Source organism: Mus musculus, chromosome 5 (genome assembly GCF_000001635.26).
Source record: "Mus musculus strain C57BL/6J chromosome 5, GRCm38.p6 C57BL/6J".
In the NCBI taxonomy this organism is placed as follows: domain Eukaryota; kingdom Metazoa; phylum Chordata; class Mammalia; order Rodentia; family Muridae; genus Mus; species Mus musculus.
The window spans coordinates 36,660,785-36,679,854 of NC_000071.6; the positions used below are offsets into that span (position 1 = coordinate 36,660,785).

Consider the following 19,070-nt stretch of genomic DNA (forward strand, 5'->3'; position numbering starts at 1 on the left):
GAAACTCTATGCTATACACTAACTTCTCCAGTAAAAACTCTATGCTATACACTAACTTCTCCAATAGAAATTCTATGCTATACACTAACTTCTCCAGTAGAAACTTTATGCTATACACTAACTTCTCCAATAGAAATTCTATGCTATACACTAACTTCTCCAGTAGAAACTCTATGCTATACAGTAACTTCTCCAGTAGAAACTCTATGCTATACACTAACTTCTCCAGTAGAAACTCTATGCTATACACTAACTTCTCCAATAGAAACTCTATGCTATACACTAACTTCTCCAATAGAAACTCTATGCTATACACTAACTTCTCCAATAGAAACTCTATGCTATACACTAACTTCTCCAGTAGAAATTCTATGCTATACACTAACTTCTCCAATAGAAACTCTATGCTATACACTAACTTCTCCAGTAGAATCTCTATGCTATACACTAACTTCTCCAGCAGAAATTCTATGCTATACACTAACTTCTCCAATAGAAACTCTATGCTATACACTAACATCTCTAGTAGAAACTCTATGCTATACACTAACTTCTCCAGTAGAAACTCTATGCTATATACTAACTTCCCCAATAGAAACTCTATGCTATACACTAATTCTTCAATAGAAATTCTATGCTATACACTAACTTCTCCAATAGAAATTCTATGCCATACACTAACTTCTCCAATAGAAACTCTATGCTATACACTAACTTCTCCAATAGAAATTCTATGCTATACACTAACTTCTCCAGTGGAAACTCTATGCTATACACTAACTTCTCCAATAGAAACTCTATGGTATACACTAACTTCTCCAATAGAAATTCTATGCTATACACTAACTTCTCCAGTAGAAACTCTATGCAATACACTAACTGCTCCAATAGAAACTCTATGCTATACACTAACTTCTCCAATAGAAATTCTATGCAATACACTAACTTCTCTAATAGAAATTCTATGCTATACACTAAACTCTCCAATAGCTCCAACTTTGCAGTAAACATTCAGATTATGGTAAGGTTTTACATCTTACCACTAAATCTATTTCTGGGAATTCCTAAAGAAATAATCACTAATGTAAAAGATGTAATATAAGAATTTAATTATTAAATTCCCATTCCTCTGTCTTACTGTCTAAAAAACCCCCAACAGATGTAAAACATTTTATAGGGATTGCCAGTCCCCCCCCCCTCCCCGGCTTATGTACGTCAGAATAAAAATCTAAAGTCAATTTCAGAAGCAAGAAGGCAGAAGGGGCTCATAAGCCTTGACACCACCACACAGTAAAACCCTGAAAACTAGGTGTGCTTTGGTTAGTTTCCCACGTTCATTTAAAGGAAGCCGCTATGGATTTGTAGTAGTGCTTGCATAATTTTGTATCTGACCATTACCCATGACACAAATTCTTTGGCTATATACTATTGCAATATAAGTTTACTTAGCTCTTTCCTTAAAGCAGAAATTTATAAAATCGTTTTCTATTCCTGTGCTAATCTGTTTTGATTGCAAGGTCCTTCATTTGATAAAGTGATTAGACAATAGAAAGACAAGATGTGAAAAGAGCAGACAGGCAGATGGTGATGTGGAATGAGGGGCGTTCCTATTCAGTTGGGCCAGGTCTCAGGAAACGAACTAAAGCAAATGATAGGCATGGGCTATAGAAGGAAAAGAACCACAACTATACAATTCAAACCATCTTTGAAAAGAGCAGAATGCAAATTATCAACTGCCAACCCAATTTTCACTTTGAACCAAAACATAAAAGTGACTCTTAGGCTGCCAAATATGAGAAAGAGCAGACGGTCCCTGTACATCTCACACACTCAGAACTTCAATGGGCATTTGCTGGCCATGTTTTTAGATCTCATTTTTTAGATGAATGATATTATACCTATTTTCCAAGGAAACAATTTTGTTGGCCAAATGAGAATGGCCAGTATTTCCACTTATTAACTGTGTTTAGCTGAACTACATCTGAAAGCCAACACTTCTTATCTCTATCTTCTGGAAACAGAATGTGTACTATAACAAGAGCATGGGTCAGACCCCTGACAGTCTTGACTCATAGTTTCTTCAAGAATGACAAACGTGCTCTAAGCTCCCGTGGTCTGCACTGTATTTAAGTAAAATAAGATAAAGTGGGGCTGGAAAGGCAAGTCAGCAGCTAAGAGACCTGGCTGCTCCTCTGGAGGATCTGGGTTTGATTCCATTACCCACATGGCAGCTTACAACTATCTGTAACTTCAGTTCCAGGGGGTCCAATGCCCTCTTCTGGCCTCTCTGAGCACCAGGCATGCAAGTGGTGCATAGACACACATGATGGAAAACATTCATACACATACAATAAAAAAATAGGGGGGAAGAAAAGAAAGAGAGAGCATGCAGGATCATCATTTGTAAACTGCTGTAAATGGACAGAGCTTAGTTCTATCTGGGTGCAGATTACCTTTCCTCTTACTGAGCATCCAGAGCCTGAAATCTATTACAGCTCAGCAGAGGTGACATACACTCAGCAGTATGAACTGCAAACTCACAAGGACAATCTCACAGCATGTGTCAAACACCTTAAGCATGTACTTCAACCACTAAATCTACTTCTGGGAATTCCTAAAGAAATAATCACTAATGTAAAAGATTTAGCAAAGCTATGTTAATTATATCACTGTCAATAATGGCAAGCAAGGGAAGACAGCTTCAATGTCAAACAGGAGAGCAATGGCTAACTAAGCTGTGACTCATGCACTGGGCACTGGACAGGGAAGCTGCTAAGGGATCTGAAATGCACTGACGTGGAAAGCTATGGTAAGATAATACTTTCCTACAATCTGATCTTATTTTAGTTTTTGCTTCTCTGTGACCACCCCACCCCCAACAACTGAGAAGAACGTTATAAATAAGTTCCCAAGGAACAAGATCTTTATCATATATACTGTCTTCTGAGTCGTACCCAAGAAAGCTTTACATTCAAAGCTTCTAAGTAGACAGAAGTAAGAAGAGGCCTGAACCTGGTTTCTGGCAACAGTCTTAGGTTTATGTCTGGCAGGCCTTTGTACCTGGAGAAAAAGCCATCTTCTTACCAGAGTGTCTTCCCTTTGGCATTAGGTTCCAACACTGAATTCAACACAACCTCCACTAGTTGGGAGTGGTACAGTGTAGCAGGAAGAAGTGGGCCAACCATTCTGAGATGGCAATCATTAAAGAAATGCTTAAGAAGCAGGTTCCATTTTTGGTCTGGGAGATAAAGGTTTCCAAGGGGCAAGGTCATTAATGCAGTCAAACACTGACTACAAGTCTAGCCAGTTGAGAGGGCAAATTGTGCGGAACAATGTGCTAACTCAAGGCACAGCAAATATGCTCTTCTGTAGGGAGTCTGTCTAAAAATATCTATAGGTCAAAGAATAGATAATTTAAGGAAATAACAACAACAAAAAAAAAGAGAAACATTTCCAAAATTTGCACTGATGAAATTTTAAATCTAATTCAGGAACAATTCTGTGTACTAATAAGAATGTGATTTGTAGGCTGGGACTAGACTTCACCTTTATTCTAAAAGATAACTAACTCATTGGGAAAAAGAGAACATTAAACTGATGGGAGTTCAAAGTGAGCATTTCCTACACATGAAAGCCAACAAGCCAATCCAGGCATAGTCATGACGGCTTGTGGTCCCAGATATCAGATACTCAAAGGCTGAGGTAGGAGGATGACTTGAAACACAAGAGTTCCAGGCCAGCCTGGGTAACAAAACAAGACTATTTCAAGAAAACCAATTAGAATTGACCACAAATATTCAGTTCTAAAAGTGATTATTTTTCCCTTTCCAGAAAGATACAAATCTGGCAAGATACACATAAAATAAACCATTTCAGAAGCCTGGTATCATGGCACATATCTTTAATCCCAGTACTGAGGAAACTAAGGCAGGAGGATCATGAGCATCGGGTCAGCTTGGACTATTGAGTGAGACTGTCTCAGAAACAAAAACACCACCAGTGAGATGATGGCTCACTGGGTAAAGGAGGCTGTTGCTGAACCTGAGGCCTGAGTTGGATTCCTGGGAGCCATGGCGTGGGAAGAGACAACCAGCTCCTGCAAGGTGTCCTCTGCTTACACACATGGACTGTGGCACGCCTGCCTCCAAACACACACACACAAACCAACAAAGTAAGGAAGGAACCACAAACACCCATACACACCACCTTTTTAGGTTAGGTATCACACTGACATAACTCACATAATTAATCTTTTGTTTAATTTTGGTCAGGGATTGTGATGGTTTGTATATGCTCGGCCCAGGGCATGGCAATGGTGTGACCGATTTGGAGTAGATCTAGTTGGAATAGGTGTGTCACTGTGGGTGTGGGTTTTAAGACCCTCATCTTAGCTTCTTGAAGCCAGTTTTCCACTAGTAGCCTTCAGATGAAGATGTAGAACTGGAAGCTCAGCCTACACCACCTCTTCCTAGATGCTACCCTGTTCCCACCTTGATGATGATGGACTGAATCTCTGAACCTGTAAGCCAGCCCCATTAAATGTTGTCCTTTGTAAAAGTTGCCTTGGTCATGGTGTCTTTTCACAGCAGTAAAAACCCTATGACAAGGATAGAACCCAGAGCCTGTACATACAAACATTTACTTTTAACATGATTTAGGTTTTGTTTTGTTTTTTTGTATACCAAGAAGGCTACACCACAGACATCACTATTTAACTTTAAACATTTCCTCAACCTAAAAGGAACCCCGTGCCTATGAGCACTTTCCATTCATGCACAGCCCTGACTGTGCCAGATGCTAACAACAGAGTCATGTGATGCCTGCCCTTTGGTTTAGCCTCCCATTTACATGTCTCCAATGCTCATCCATGCTGTAATAACATGGATCAGTGTTTTACTCCTGTTTAGGACCAAATTAATACAAACTGTACGGTTGGAGTGTGTTTTGTTTTCCTATTCATCCACAGATGTTTATTGAAAGTTATTTTCACTTTTAGCTAGCAGCCATATTGCTTTGGACACTCAAATACAAGTCTTGGCATAGACACTGATTTTCAATGCTCTTCTGTATAGATAGAAGATAGACAGGCAGATGATAAATAATTAGACAGACAGACAGACGTATTAGACTACATTTGAACTGTGTTTAATCTCTGAAGACCTACTTGGTTGTTTTCCAAAGCTGATGCTATACAATCACATCATCACCTTGCCATCATCTGTGACTGTGTTCTTTACTGCCCTCACCTTGTAGTAACAACTGATGCTAACCCCTTCCAGTGGACTGAGTCTTCATCAGCACATTGTCTCTGACAAATGTACCTGGGGGCCTTTCTCTGTGCTGAGCTCCAAGAGGTCCTAACCTGCCTGCCTGCATATCTTTCAGAATATGACTTGCCCCTTCACCTCCATAATAGTATTATCTGGAGTGCCAAAGGTTTTACTTTGGTAAGGTCTGATTCATTTATACACCCTATGGATTCATACGCTTCTATCTCACATCTAAGCCACCACTACCTAACTCAAGTTTTTAGCCCTTATATTCAAGTGTCTGGTCTACTGTGAGCTAACTTTTCAATGTGGTGGGAGGCAAGAGTTAAGCTTCATTTTCTTTTTTAGTGACATAAAAAAACAGTATGCTTTATGAATCTGCATAGCATCCCTGCACAGGGGCATCTAATCTTCTCTGCATTGCTCCATTTTATTGCATGTGCTGCTGAAATGAACACACCTTCACTCTCTGTTTGGTGCTGGGGCCCCAGGACCATTAGCTGAAAGAAAATTTCCACATTGTTGTTAACCACAGACAAAAGGGCTCTCAATGACTTAAGGCTCATAGTCATAAGCCAGGACTAACCTATCTTATCAGACCCTTGTAGGAAAATCTGGAATCAGGAAGTAAACCCTCTAAAGTTGCTGTCTTTTTGTTTGTTGCTTCCAGGAATTTGGGGCTATTGTGCAAACTATGTGTTTCCCATATAAATTTTAGGGTCAGCATGTCGCTCTGTAATGTAAAGGTGGCGAGGGTTCTGATAATGACTGGTGAATGTAGAGATCAATCTGGGGAGTACTGCCATCTTTTTTTTTTTTTTTTTTAAGATTTATTTATGTATTCACCTTGCTCTCTTCAGACACACCAGAAGAGGGCACCAGATCCCATTACAGATGTTGTGAGCCACCATGTGGTTGCTGGGAATTAAACTCAGGACCTCTGGAAGAGCAGTCAGTGCTCTTAACTGCTGAGCCATCTCTCTAGCCTGAGTACTACCATCTTAATGATAATGAGTTTGTTCATTTTGAACACATTTTCCCATTCGGCTTTTGAGGTCTTTACACATTTAATGCCTTCTTACACAAGTCTCACACTTCTGCTAAATGTATTCCTAATATTTTGTCTTTGAAACTACTATAAATGGAACTGTTTTTAGGATCCCCCCCCCCCGTATCTATCTGTCCCCCATTTCTTGTTTTGTTTTGTTTTGTAATACTGGGGATGAACCCAAGGCCTCCATACACTAAGCAAATGCTGTGCTACTGAAACGTAACCCTAGTGCCAAGTGCCCCGCCACACCCAATCCAGATATCCATCCCTTATCAGGCATCTTATTGGCTATAAAATTACGTCATAAGTGACTAGAGATAGCTTGACTCCTTTCCAATACGAATGCCTTTTCTTCTTAACTGTCCTGTTAATGGCCAGTCATACAAAGGATTTTATGTATTTTATCTTTGATAATGTCCTCAAACAGATACTATCAAATTCTGTCATTACAGCAAGCCCAAGTTTGCTTATTTACAAGATATTTGTAAAACCAAATCTTTCCCTGACACCTCCGTGTTAATATACTGGTGTGCTGTTGAAGCACACAAAGAAGCCTGGTATGATTTACGACTTAAAAATCTGTCAAAAGTTTTACTGCATTACAGACACGCAGAGTGTTTACCCTCTAAGTTTCAAGTTGAATTCACTAGGAAACATAAAACCTGTAACAAACGCACATAAAAATACAGCATAGCACATAGACCTTTGTATTCTGTTCTTTCCACTGATTTCAAGAGCTCTCCCAGTCCATATTTTTATTTTACATATTGTATAATGTATTACAAGTTATTAAACATTTTATTTAAATGAATTAATATTTTAAAAACAATATAGTAAAAAAAAAAAGACCCCCAAATCCTTCCATTTTATACTGAATATAAATGCTCCCACTGCTAAGTTTATGTGGAACTGGCCTCAGGGAAGCCACCTAGCTAGCTGCACATGCAGAAGTAGGGCTGGCCCTTGCTTGGTTTGTTTCCAAGCTTCAGTGTGACTGGGGCTTCTGCTCTGACTCTCTGGCTGCCTCCTCCTTCCAGCTTGCTTCTGACCTAGCTCTCTGTAGGGCAGACGGTGGTGACACTAGGCATCATGTTCTCACGCCTCTCTTGAGCAGATTCTTGAAGGCAGGCCTTGACACTTTGCTTTTAGTCATCTAGGGCCTGAAGTGGGGCAAGGGTGTAAAGAAGTAGGGACTATTTTGAGAATGGGGGTCACTGGGGTGTGCTTTTGAAGGTCTACCTTCTGTCTCTGCTTCCCAGATGCCAAGACAGAGAAGCTTCCCATTGCTAGGCTTTTTTACCATGCCACAGTGTAAAACAATGAGACCAGCCCACTAGGGACTGACTCTCTCAAACTCCAACCCAAAACAATCTTTCCCCTTTCAGATGGTTCCTTGAGGGCGTGTGTGATGTATGTATGTATGTATGTATGTATGTACATATGTGCTTATTTTGTCACAGTGACAGAAAGTTCACTGATACATACTTTTTAATCTACCTTCTATGCTCCATTAAAAGTTGACTGGTTGAAACATAAACCAGTAGATATGGGCCAGTTTCCTTGGGGGCCTGTGCAGCAGAGGCTTTCCACGGAGGTCTCTGGCCCAGCTGAGTGCGAGAGCTCATGCAAAGGGAAGTGATTACAAGCAGCGAGGGGAAGTCGCTTCTGCTGCTGCTGCTGCTGCTTCTGCTGCTGCAGTTGGCTCCACCTGTCTCCGCTGTGCTGTCTCAGTTATTCCACGCTGCCCTGAGCAGAGTTGGGTCCAGGTCAGGCTGGGCCAACAAGTGACCGAGTGAGGAGTGTAGCAAGCTTAAGGTGGCGTTTCAGGAGAGCAGACCTCTTCCCAAGTGTTACAGCTCTTAGGACAGAAGCTCTTGGACAACTCACATACCTTTAATCCTTCCAATTAGGATTCTTATATACAGTTTTGGGGTAGGTCAGGGTCTGACAACAGGTACTTCTCATTGGCTTGGTCTGAGAGCTTGGGGAAACCTTATTTGCATGTGGGAGGCCTTGGTGCTGATGGCCACACTCCTCTGTGTGTGTGTGTGTGGAGGGGGGTTCTGTGGAAGGCTGTAGCCAGGGGACCAAGGGGCGTGGCCAAACCCTGCTATCCCTTGCAGATGAAAGTCACTTGCTGGGTCTCTAGGGTTCTAAGCCTGAGCTGGACTGTGGACCAGGCTGCCTTCACACTGCTCACCACCCCACATCTACTCAAAACACTGAATATGATAAAGTGTGTTTTTTCACAGTCCTATTCTGAAAGTCAGAAGATTATCAAGTACCAAAAGCAGATGGGGCAGAAGAGCTCCTCAGGAGACTACTAGCAGCTGCTTTTCTAGATACACTGGTGAGGTGACATAAGGTTAAGTAAGGCTCTGACTGACTTCTTCATGCTGTCTTCTTTCAAAAAGGAGATTGGGAACTGGAGGAAGAAAAAGGACACGGTATTCTAAAATACAGCTGGTGTTACCGCCGTCTGCTGCTAAGCACCCACCCTGCCTCCCACAACTTCCTGTTAACAGCCTCCTCAAGAACAGAGCCCGGTGAGTCTGAATGAGACTGTGTTCCCATACTATCATCAACTTCAGGCCCTAGATGACTAAAAGCAAAGTTTCAAGGCCTGCCTTCAAGAATCTGCTCAAGAGAGGCGTGAGAACATGATGCCTAGTGTCACCACCGTCTGCCCTACAGAGAGCTAGGTCAGAAGCAAGCTGGGAGGAGGAGGCAGCCAGAGAGTCAGAGCAGAAGCCCCAGTCACACTGAAGCTTGGAAACAAACCAAGCAAGGGCCAGCCCTACTTCTGCATGTGCAGCTAGCTAGGTGGCTTCCCTGAGGCCAGTTCAGGTCAGAACTTTTAGGCACTTGTGAATAGCAACTATGACCAGAATTGAAGCTGTCTGATGATCCACTAACCTTTCATCCCATTGCTTGAAAAACAGATACCTACTAGAAGAGACAGAAAGCTCCAAGTGGACTCTTCAGGGCAACTGGATCTACTTCTATCCTCTACGTTGTCCCCAAACAGAGGTTGTCGCCTCAGTGGCTCCCTAACTTAAGTGACCCGAAGTCTACATACCCACTACCATGTAGCTCTTCCTGTTGGCTGAGGAACGCTGGTCTCTAGTCTCTTACCCACAGCAGCTGGTTCTGCAGCATCTTCTCCTGCTTGCTCTCAGCTCACAGCTCCATTGCTTATTATTTACCATATTTCCTAACCCATTCATGGACCCCTGGTGTCCTTGTCCCCAAACTCTGCCCAACCCAGTGTTTTGTTGCTCTACAAACTGTCAAATGCCTTTCAGGAACCCATCCTTAGTTGTCTCTGTGCCCGATGCTGTGGGCATGTATAATGTTATAACATTTAAGCAAAATAGAAAAACTGAATCTTCAAAATCTAGTACTTCTCAAGACTTCTTTGTGCCATTAAAATTATTCTTAAACACACACACAAATGTAAACAAGTGCCTCTGTAAGATTAAAAGCCTATTACAGCTCTTGCAGAGGACATGAGTTCTCTTCTTAGTACCTACATCAAGTGAGTAGCTTACACATGTAACTCTAATTCCAGAGGATCTGATGCCTCTAACCTCCTCAGGCACACTCTCACTCTCTCTCTCTCTCTCTCTCTCTCTCTCTCTCTCTCTCTCTCACACACACACACACACACTCTCTCTCTCTCTCTCTCTCTCTCTCTCTCTCACTCACACACACACACTATTAAAAACAATTTTTTAAAAATATAAACAAAAGAGCTACGATGTGGTTCAGGTGGTTGGGTGCTTGACTTAGCATGCAGGAAAGCCTGGGCTCAATAATAGCCATTACATAAACTGGGTATGGTGGTGTACTACTATAATCCCAGCACTTGTAAGGTAGAGGCAGAAAAACCAGAAGTTCAAGGTCATCCTTGAACACAGCGAGCTCAAGGCCAGTCTAGGTTACTATGGACTCAAGCTCATGCCAGCAGCATTAGTTCTGATGCTGCTCTGCCGTGCACATTCCTCACATATATTCCTTCATTTAACATCTTCCATTAACAGTTCATGCTCCTGGAGGTAATTCTACATATACCTAATGGGTAGTTTTAATTTTACACACAAATTGTTTCTATCACCTTCACTGGGGTTGGCAGCTGCAGGATAGTGGTTTAAGAGCCCTGGCTGTTCTTGAAGAGCATCCCAGTTTGGGTTCTATCACCCACGTTGAGTGTCTCACAGACTGTACCTCTAGCTCAGAGGATCTAAAATGCCCTCTTGGGTCTTCACATAAATAAAACATAATACAAATAAATTTAACAATAAAATTGTTTTTTTATTTGACCTTCCCTTACAAGCCATGGTATTCTTTGCCTTACGGCTAAGTAAAAAAGTATTTTTGGCACCGGGGGAGATGCTCAGTGGAAAAAGCATTTGCTAGAAAAGTGTGAGGACCAGAGTTTAGATTTCCACAACCTAAGTTAAAAGCTAAGCAGGCATGGCAGCCAACTGTCTCTAGGGCTTTTGTGTGAGTTTGGAAAGGTAAAGCCAGATTCTTGTCAATATAAGTTTGTTCTTCCTCCCCAGAGTGTTACAGGTGTGGCTGCTGTGTCACATGTGCATCAGTAGGTGGCAGAGAGGACATAGGCTATGCTCTGATCTGTGAACATATGAATGGATGATTAGTAGCCTAACATTCCCTGAAAACAGTGAGCCTCAGATGACCACCAGACTGGTACCAGGGGGCTGGGACAGGAAGCTAGCTTGAGTTCAGGGCCAGGATCTCGGAGTCAGGAGCAAACCCAAGACTGAGTGGGATGGCAGGCCCCAAGAAGGAGTGAGCCTGAGACAGAGACAGAAGATGATCCTCAAAGTTGCCTGCTGTTAAGCCTGACAACCTGGGTTCAATCCCTGGAACCTACAAGGTGGAAAGGAGAGTCAGCTCCTACAAGTTGTCCTCTCATCTTCACACGAATGCCGTGGCACATGTTCCCTTCCACCTCAAAAATAAATAAAAGAATATGCAAATACAGTTAATACTGTCATCTTGATACCTGGGAGGCAAGCCTAAAGGTACACTTGTGAAGGACTGCCTAGATCATTAGTTCTCAACCTGTGGGTGGAAACCCCTTTGGGAGTCACATATCAGATATCCTGCATATCAGATACTTACATTATGATTCTTAACAGTGGCAACATTACAGTTAATTTTATGGTTGGGGTCACCACAACATGAAGAACTGTATTAAAGGGTTACAGCATTTAGAAGGTTGAGAAACACTGGTCTACATTAAGGCATCTCTAAGAATGTGTGAAGGATTATCTTGATTGAGCTCATGTGGGAAGACCCATCTTAATCGTGGGCAGCATCATTTGCTGTGCAAAGGACCTTGGACTGAATGGCCTGGAGAGGGCAAGCTGAGCACTAGCATGGATGCATTCATCGCTCTCCGCTCACCTGAACATACCGTGACCAGTTCTCTCGGGCTCCTGCCACTGTGGCTTCCCAGCCATGATGAGTCATAATCTGGACTTATAAACTCTCTCCCTTAAGTTAAGCTTCTGTTGGGGTATTTTATCACAACAACAGAATGTAACTAGACACAGACATAGTCGTCATCATCAACTGTCGTCAGAAAACACTTAACATGCGTCAATACCTACCTGTTCCTGCAGGTCGTAGTCATAGCTGTCATGCAGCAGAAGACTGAGGATATACCGTGAATAAATCATGGCATCAATGCCACATTTCTCCAGCTCTTGTCCCAGCCAGGTTTGCACTGGGCCCAATGCATGAAGCAGCGACATGTCAGAAACAGACACAGGGCCTGGATAAGAACTTGAGGTGCTTTCAGATGGCAAACCATCCACAACAACTGTACAGACAGGGCGCATGAACTTAGGTTGCTGACATTCTTAAAATGCAAAGCATTTTCTACAGTGGACGTTCTGTTGGAATCCGGAGAGGATTTCACTCCAGCAGAAAGGAGAGGAGCTGAACATGGAGGATAGGCAGTGACCGCGCAGCAGTCAGCTCTCTACAACACAATTTCCCTCTTCAGGCATGACCAGTGAATCAACACCATGATAGCAACACACAAGGAGATGAGGTTTTCAACTTTCATTTCACATTGAGGCAATGTCAGTCTCTGGCAGTCCCTACAGAAATGAAAAAGAAAGAACACATTATATATACACACAAAGTTATGAGGATGATTTTTATCTTATTTGTTTATTTACTTATTTATTTTGATTTTTCGAGACAGGGTTAGCCCTCTGTTAGCCCTGGCTGTCCTGGAACTCACTCTGTAGACTAGGTTGGCCCCAAACCCAAGAGATCCCTGGCCTCTGCTTCCCAAGTGCTGGCATTAAAGGTATGAGCCACTACCACCCTGCAAGTGGAGATGATTTTTTTAAAGGAAGGTGTTCCTCCTTTTAAAATGTATCTGGTAACTTGAAACAATGTTTTCCCTGTGGAGCATTTAGCATTTTAAACTGAGTGACACTGTAAAATTTAAAACTTGATATCATCTGGAATGAGAACAAAGAAGGTGATATTCTCTGCTTTTCCCCAATGACACAAACATTCATTTCCTATCTCAAGAGACTGGACTGGTAAAATGCTTACAGAAAATCATTAGGTTCATACTTAAATTCAATGGAAACAATTAAATAGCAGTTTCTTCAAAACACTGGTAAAAACAATCTTTAAACTTAAATTCACGCTGGGCAGTGGCGATACACACCTTTAATCCAAACACAAGTGGGGCAGAAGCAGGCAGATCTCCGAGTTCAAAGCCAGCCTGATCTTTTCAGGACAGTCAGGGCTACACAGAGAATCTCTGTTTCGAAAAATAAAACAAACAAAAATATTTAGACCCACGGGTCATTATTTTTATTTAGACCCATGGGTCATTATTTTGTATGGCTAAAAGCTGAGGATGGTAATCAGGGAGTTCCTAAGGCTGTATGGAAGATTTGTCTTACACAGCCACAGGCTACAGTGTCAGAGCCGCAGTGGCCTCTCCTAGCTGATTCAGTGACGCTCTTCCTTTAAACGCTTTTCATTATGTCCAATAATGGGTTTATTGAGTAAAAAACTGTTCTTTATCTTTTGGGTTTGGGTTGTTTTTTGTTTGTTTTGTTTTGCTTAATGCAGAGTCTAGCTATGTAGCCCACTAGGAAATGCAAACAGGGAAAGCAACACTGATCAGGCCAGTGTGCTCGTGGAATTCAGCCACTACATATAACTCAGAGCAGCATCATGAGTGAAAGGAAGACCCTCTCTACAAATGCCTGAGTTCTCTAGGTGTCAGTAAAATTTATACACATTAAATATATAGAAGACAATTCTAAATCCATTGTATAACTAGAATAAAATGTTTTACTATTTTGCTACTTAAAAAAATCCTCACTAATATACTGCCTTTATTAAACTTTGAAAGGTAGTTAAATTAAAGCAAAAATTTTCTACTTTTCACCAGGTGATATTTCCCAGCTGTCTCTCAAAATTAAAACATTTTCCATAAATGATTTAATAAATGTTTGGTTCTCAGGAAGATATTAGACAGACCGATTAACAATAGCCACTTGAATCAAGCTGACAAGTTACTTAGTGAAAACCAGCCAGACTGAGGAGCCTTGGAACAGGTGAAGAGGGAGCGAGAGAATTCAGGCAGCTTGAACTCACAGGAGACCTAGAGAAAGGCAGGCACCACCATCAGAGACTTGCAGTGAGCTCTCCTGGGGAGTACAGCAGAGGACCGACAAGTTTGAGCATGAACAGAACTAAGGCACAGTGTTGGGAGCACAAAGGTCCTTGTGCTCACAGATAAGCACTAAAGAAACCAGGAATGTTAAACACTCAGGGCTGTTTTGTGAAAGGAAAAAAAATGTATAACCTGTTTTCTGCCCAAAAGACAAGAAATGGTGGGGGGGTGTCTAACTGCCTAGAGTCAATGGTTCTCACCCTTCCAATGTTGTGACTCTTTAATACAGTTCCTCGTGGTGTAGTAACCCCAACCATAAAGTTATTTTTCTTGCTACTTCACAATTTCAATTTTGCTACTGTTATGAATCATAATGTAAATGTCTGATATGTAGGATACTGTAAGCTACAGGTTGAGAAACACTGGCCTTGGCAAACCCCTGTGCTATCTGTAGGGCCAGGATTTGCCTGGCTCACCTAAGCTCCCACAAACAGGACCAGAGGTGGTTGATGGTCTAAATAACCTGTATGCTGTCTGTATGACCTAGACCACACCAGATCCTCCCCGGACCCCTTAAGATAACACAGGTAGGCTATATCTAGAACCCATCTTCATAGAAGAAATATACTTTGAAAAAACTTTCAATGTAATTATGCCTCTTTGTGCATAGGGGATGTATTACACTATAAAACTTTTTTCCAAATTGTACTGTACTTAAATATGTCTAATATAAACTGTCTAGTATTAAACTGTCTAAGTTTGAATCAACACCAGCTAATGAGTCATGCTGAGTCAGATTCCCTTCTTGCCTCATGCAGATCGTTACTCTGCAGGGTCTGGTGGTCACAGAGACCCCCACAGCAAGGATGAATCCCTGGGAAAGATGAATCAGTACCTGATCCCCAACAGCAGCAAGCTGCACCTGCAGCCAAGCCAGGAACCTCACAACTCTAGAAGTCTGGTTTTTGTATTTGGCAAGAATTAGCTATTGTGTAAATACTGGTTTGGTCCAGCCTAACAAATCTTCTGCTGGTTCTTTTTTTGGTGGTGGTGCTAATGTCTTGAAACAGCATCTCATGTAGATCATAAAGGCCTGGCCTTGAATCTCCAGCCTCCATCTCTCTAACCTGATCTCAGTAACCATGTCTGTCCCCAAACAAATCTTACAAGACTCCAAAGAACCAAACTGTTTTCAGTTAACTTTACTGTGGTTTCAGAACAAAACTCAAAGATATTTATAGGAATTCAAAAACACCAGGACCTGGGAAATTAGAATTTACAGTGTCTGACAACTATTCAAAATAGGAGACAAGAATGAGAAAAATAAATTCACTTAAATATACTAAAAGCTGATATCTGTACTTTAATTATCACTTTTTCAAAACTGATAGAAACTAAATGAGCAAGATAGTCAAAGACTCCAAGCACATGAATGAAGAAAATGGCACAGCACAGAAAACCTCAAGCCTCTAACCAACATAAAAATTCTAAAGCGGGGCTGGAGAGATGGCTCAGTGGGTAAGAGCACCCGACTGCTCTTCTGAAGGTCCGGAGTTCAAATCCCAGCAACCACATGGTGGCTCACAACCATCTGTAACAAGATCTGATGCCCTCTTCTGGAGTGTCTGAAGACAGCTACAGTGTACTTACATATAATAAATAAATAAATCTTTTAAAAAAAAATTCTAAAGCAGCCAGGGTGAGGCAGAGACATTAAGTATAGTAGCAAAGGTAAGGATAGCATCCAGCTCTTGTTGAAATCAGTGTAAGTGAGCAGATGATCAGGTAAGATTTGAAACACCAAGGACCTTGTCAACCTAGTACTCCATACTTATAAAACTGTCTTTCAAAGCCAAGATGAAATAGATTTCTCAGACACATGAAAATTGAACTATTCCCAACAAACCTGCCCTATAGGAAATATGAAGTCTTTTAGACAGAAGAAAAGGCATTGCACCATAGAGGACTGGAGAGATGACTCAGTGGTTAAGAGCACTGACTGCTCTTCCAGAGGTCCTGAGCTCAATTCCCAGCAACCACATGATGGCTCACAACCATCTGTAATAGCATCCAATGCCCTCTTTTGGGGTGTCTGAAGATAGCTACAGTGTACTCATAAAGTAATTAAATAATTCTTAAAAAAAAAAAAGTATTCCAGCACAAAATGTGGATCCCCTTAAGGAAATAAAGATAGCTAGAGATGCAGTTACAGTTACATCTGCTTCATTAGCTATCTTTGTTTAATTCCTCTGCATAGCCCAGGCTATCCTGAAACTCACTTTGTAGACCAGGCTGGCTTCCAACTCAGATATCCACCTACCTCTGTCTCCCCAGTACTAGGACTAAAAGTGTGCACCACCACTTCATTAATTACCTTTAGAGGCCAGTGAGATGGCTTAGTGGGTAAAGGCACTTGTCACATAAGCCTGGAAACCTCAACCCCATCCCTGAACCCACATGGAAACTCCTGCAAGCTGTTTCTGACCTCCACATGCACGCTGTGGCACACAGGCACATGCACACATGCATGCATGCACACAAACAAATGTGCAATAATTTTTTTCAAAATTGTTTTCTAAAAAATTAAATAGCTTCTAAAATAACTAAATAAGATCAAAGAGCCAAGTTTAGGGGTATATATCTGTAACCTCTATATTCCCCAAGTTGTAGAGGGATGTCAAGTTCTAGGCCAACTCGCTGTTATGTGAGTAAGACCTTATCCTAAAACACCACCACCACATTATATATATAAGTGCGTATATGTATACGTGTATATATGTATGTATGTATGTATGTATGTATGTATGTATGTATGCACGCACACACATATATGGAGAGGGAGGGAGAGGGAGAAGGAAAGAAAGAAAGAGAGAGAGAAAGATAGTTCCCCCTCAAATTCCATGTCCAGTAGACACTCTCCCTTGTCACTTAACATTCAGGGATCATAAAACCTACTTAGTTAAAATAGGAAGGTTATTTCCCTTACTTGAAATGCAGTGAACTTCAGTCTTATCAACACATGAACATTTATTTCACAAAGTGGTGTGCATTCATATGGACAGTAGGTAGGGTATGTATGCATGAGTGTGGAGGCCAGGAGAACCTGGGTGCTGTTACGCCGCACATGGTATCCACCTTTTTAAAAAATTCTTGTATCTCACTGGCCTGGCTCACTAACCTAGACTGGCTGATAATAAGAACCAGGGATTCACCACCCTCTTCTCCCAAGCACCGAGATTAAAAGGGTATACTACCACACCCTTTTTATTTTTTCTTTAGATTTATGTCTTGCATATATGTCTCTAAACCACATGCAGGTCTAGGGTCTATGGAGATAAGAAGAGGATGTTGACTCTCCTAGAACTGGAGTTACAGAGGTTGTGAGCACCCAACCGTATGGGTGTAGGGAATTGATCTCAGGTCCTCTGCAAGAGCAACAAGTGCTCTAACTGGTGACCTCTCTCTCCAGCCTCCACATTCAGTTTGTTTGTCGTTTTAATGTAAAGTGCTGAGAACCAAACAGTCCTCCTGCTTACACAGCAAACATGTGATGAATCGAGCCATCTCCCTATCACAGTATGTTTATGGCATGATATCACAGGCAACATCTGAACTGCTTCTAGAATCCCTTGTGTTCCTGTGAAGCCATTCAGAGCATCCGGGAAAAGACAACTATGAGAACCTGGCTACTCTGGCACCAATACACTTGTTTCCTTCTGCTCCTTGACCTTATATACTTTTTGTAAGTTTCAAAGAGTTTCTTAAATAGGAGCACATATTTCTGCACCTGAAAGCTTAGCATCCCATTAAGTCCCGTGTTAAACACAGATGCAAATGTCTGCCTCCTTCCCGGCAGCACTGTCACCACACTGCTGGAGTACCATTGCACTACCCCCAGGTTACAATCAGTTTCTTGAGCTGAGTATGGCAGCATATGTTAAAATTCTAGTGTCCTGGGAGTTGGACAGGAGAATCTCGAGTTTGAGGCCAGCCTGAGCTGAGACCTGTCAAAAACAACAAAAAAGCCAGTCTTTCTATCATACTAGCCACACCCACACTTTAAGTGCCCAGAGACTACATACAGCTGGTGATTACTGTGAGAATGTGGGACATTCACTCTGCACACAAGTTCTCCTGGACACTGGCTTTGACTCATTCCTGCAAACAACCATTCTGAGCTAATGACTAGTTCTCTTTCCAACAGTTTACAAGCCCTTCCCTGTGAAGACAGAGTGCAAATCATGCTTCACAGCACTAAATTCCAACAGGTCAAATTACACGCTGGCAAAATGTACTTGTACATGGTTCAATGACAAGGTCACACTGTATGGAACAGTAAAAACAAATGAAGCTCACTGATAGTGTAACCAGGAAAAGGGTTCAGTTAAAATAGGGAGGTACACAATGCTGCAGAGACACAACCCTCTAAATTTTAATGTCTTAATTCAAAAGGGCTGCAATTTGGGGGTGCCACATATTCGTCTAGCTTCAGCAGGGATGCTCAAGGACATCATTACCAAGTGTGGTCCACCTGGGACACGGGTGACAAAATGGTCATCATCTGGAATCCAACTAATCCAGGGACAGAAGATATCAACGTCTGTGCCAATGTATGTCCTGATGCTAGAAAGTTTCTTCTTAGATATGAGTTGCTCATAGTCAGTCAGTTAAAGCAAGCCTCCTAGCCACACTTTTCAACACAGCAGTTCTCTACTTGTGGGTCTTGACCCCTTTGGGGGGCAAATGACCCTTTCACACGAGTTTTATATCAGATATCCAGCCTATCAGACATTTATATTACAATTAATACCAGTAGCAAGACTACAGTTATGAAGTAAATAATTTTATGGTTGGGGTCACCAAACATGAGAAACTGTATTAAAGGGTCAAGCACCACTGTTTTGACAGAACAGGTGTCACCAGCCACAGTGACATCAAGGGGCAAAGTAAGAGGATATTAGTTTTTTAAAAATAGCATTGTTAAAAATTACCAATCTGGTTAGACAGGGGAAGTTTTAGTAGCCCAAAAAATTAAAACTGTAAAAGAAAAGATATTCGTAAA

General features: G+C 41.7%; 2 protein-coding genes, 1 non-coding gene and 1 pseudogene across 15 annotated transcripts in view; 1 reads left to right on the plus strand and 3 right to left on the minus strand.

Moving 5' to 3' along the window:
- Gm32584 (predicted gene, 32584) overlaps window positions 1-874 on the minus strand; it is a 31,496-nt gene extending 30,622 nt beyond the window's left edge. Inside the window, exon 1 of one of the 2 annotated variants that reach the window (XM_030254990.1) lies at window positions 15-874. In XM_030254990.1, coding sequence (XP_030110850.1) covers window positions 15-520 — 506 coding nt within the window. In that variant the 5' untranslated portion in view covers window positions 521-874. Of the gene's footprint in view, window positions 1-4 lie in introns of both variants that reach the window. The other variant, XM_017321201.1, reaches the window with a different exon arrangement.
- Window positions 1-19,070, minus strand: part of D5Ertd579e (DNA segment, Chr 5, ERATO Doi 579, expressed) — a 96,250-nt gene that overhangs the window by 60,302 nt on the left and 16,878 nt on the right. For all 12 annotated transcript variants that reach the window (XM_011240750.3, XM_011240747.2, XM_011240749.2 and 9 more), the window contains one exon: window positions 11,964-12,458. In XM_011240750.3, the coding sequence (XP_011239052.1) occupies window positions 11,964-12,194 (231 nt within the window). In that variant the 5' untranslated portion in view covers window positions 12,195-12,458. The remainder of the gene's footprint in view (window positions 1-11,963; window positions 12,459-19,070) is intronic.
- Window positions 5,625-5,728, minus strand: Gm24878. Its single transcript, XR_003956058.1, has one exon. It is a non-coding gene; the product is annotated as a U6 spliceosomal RNA (small nuclear RNA).
- On the plus strand, window positions 10,874-10,997 carry Gm25767 (annotated as a pseudogene).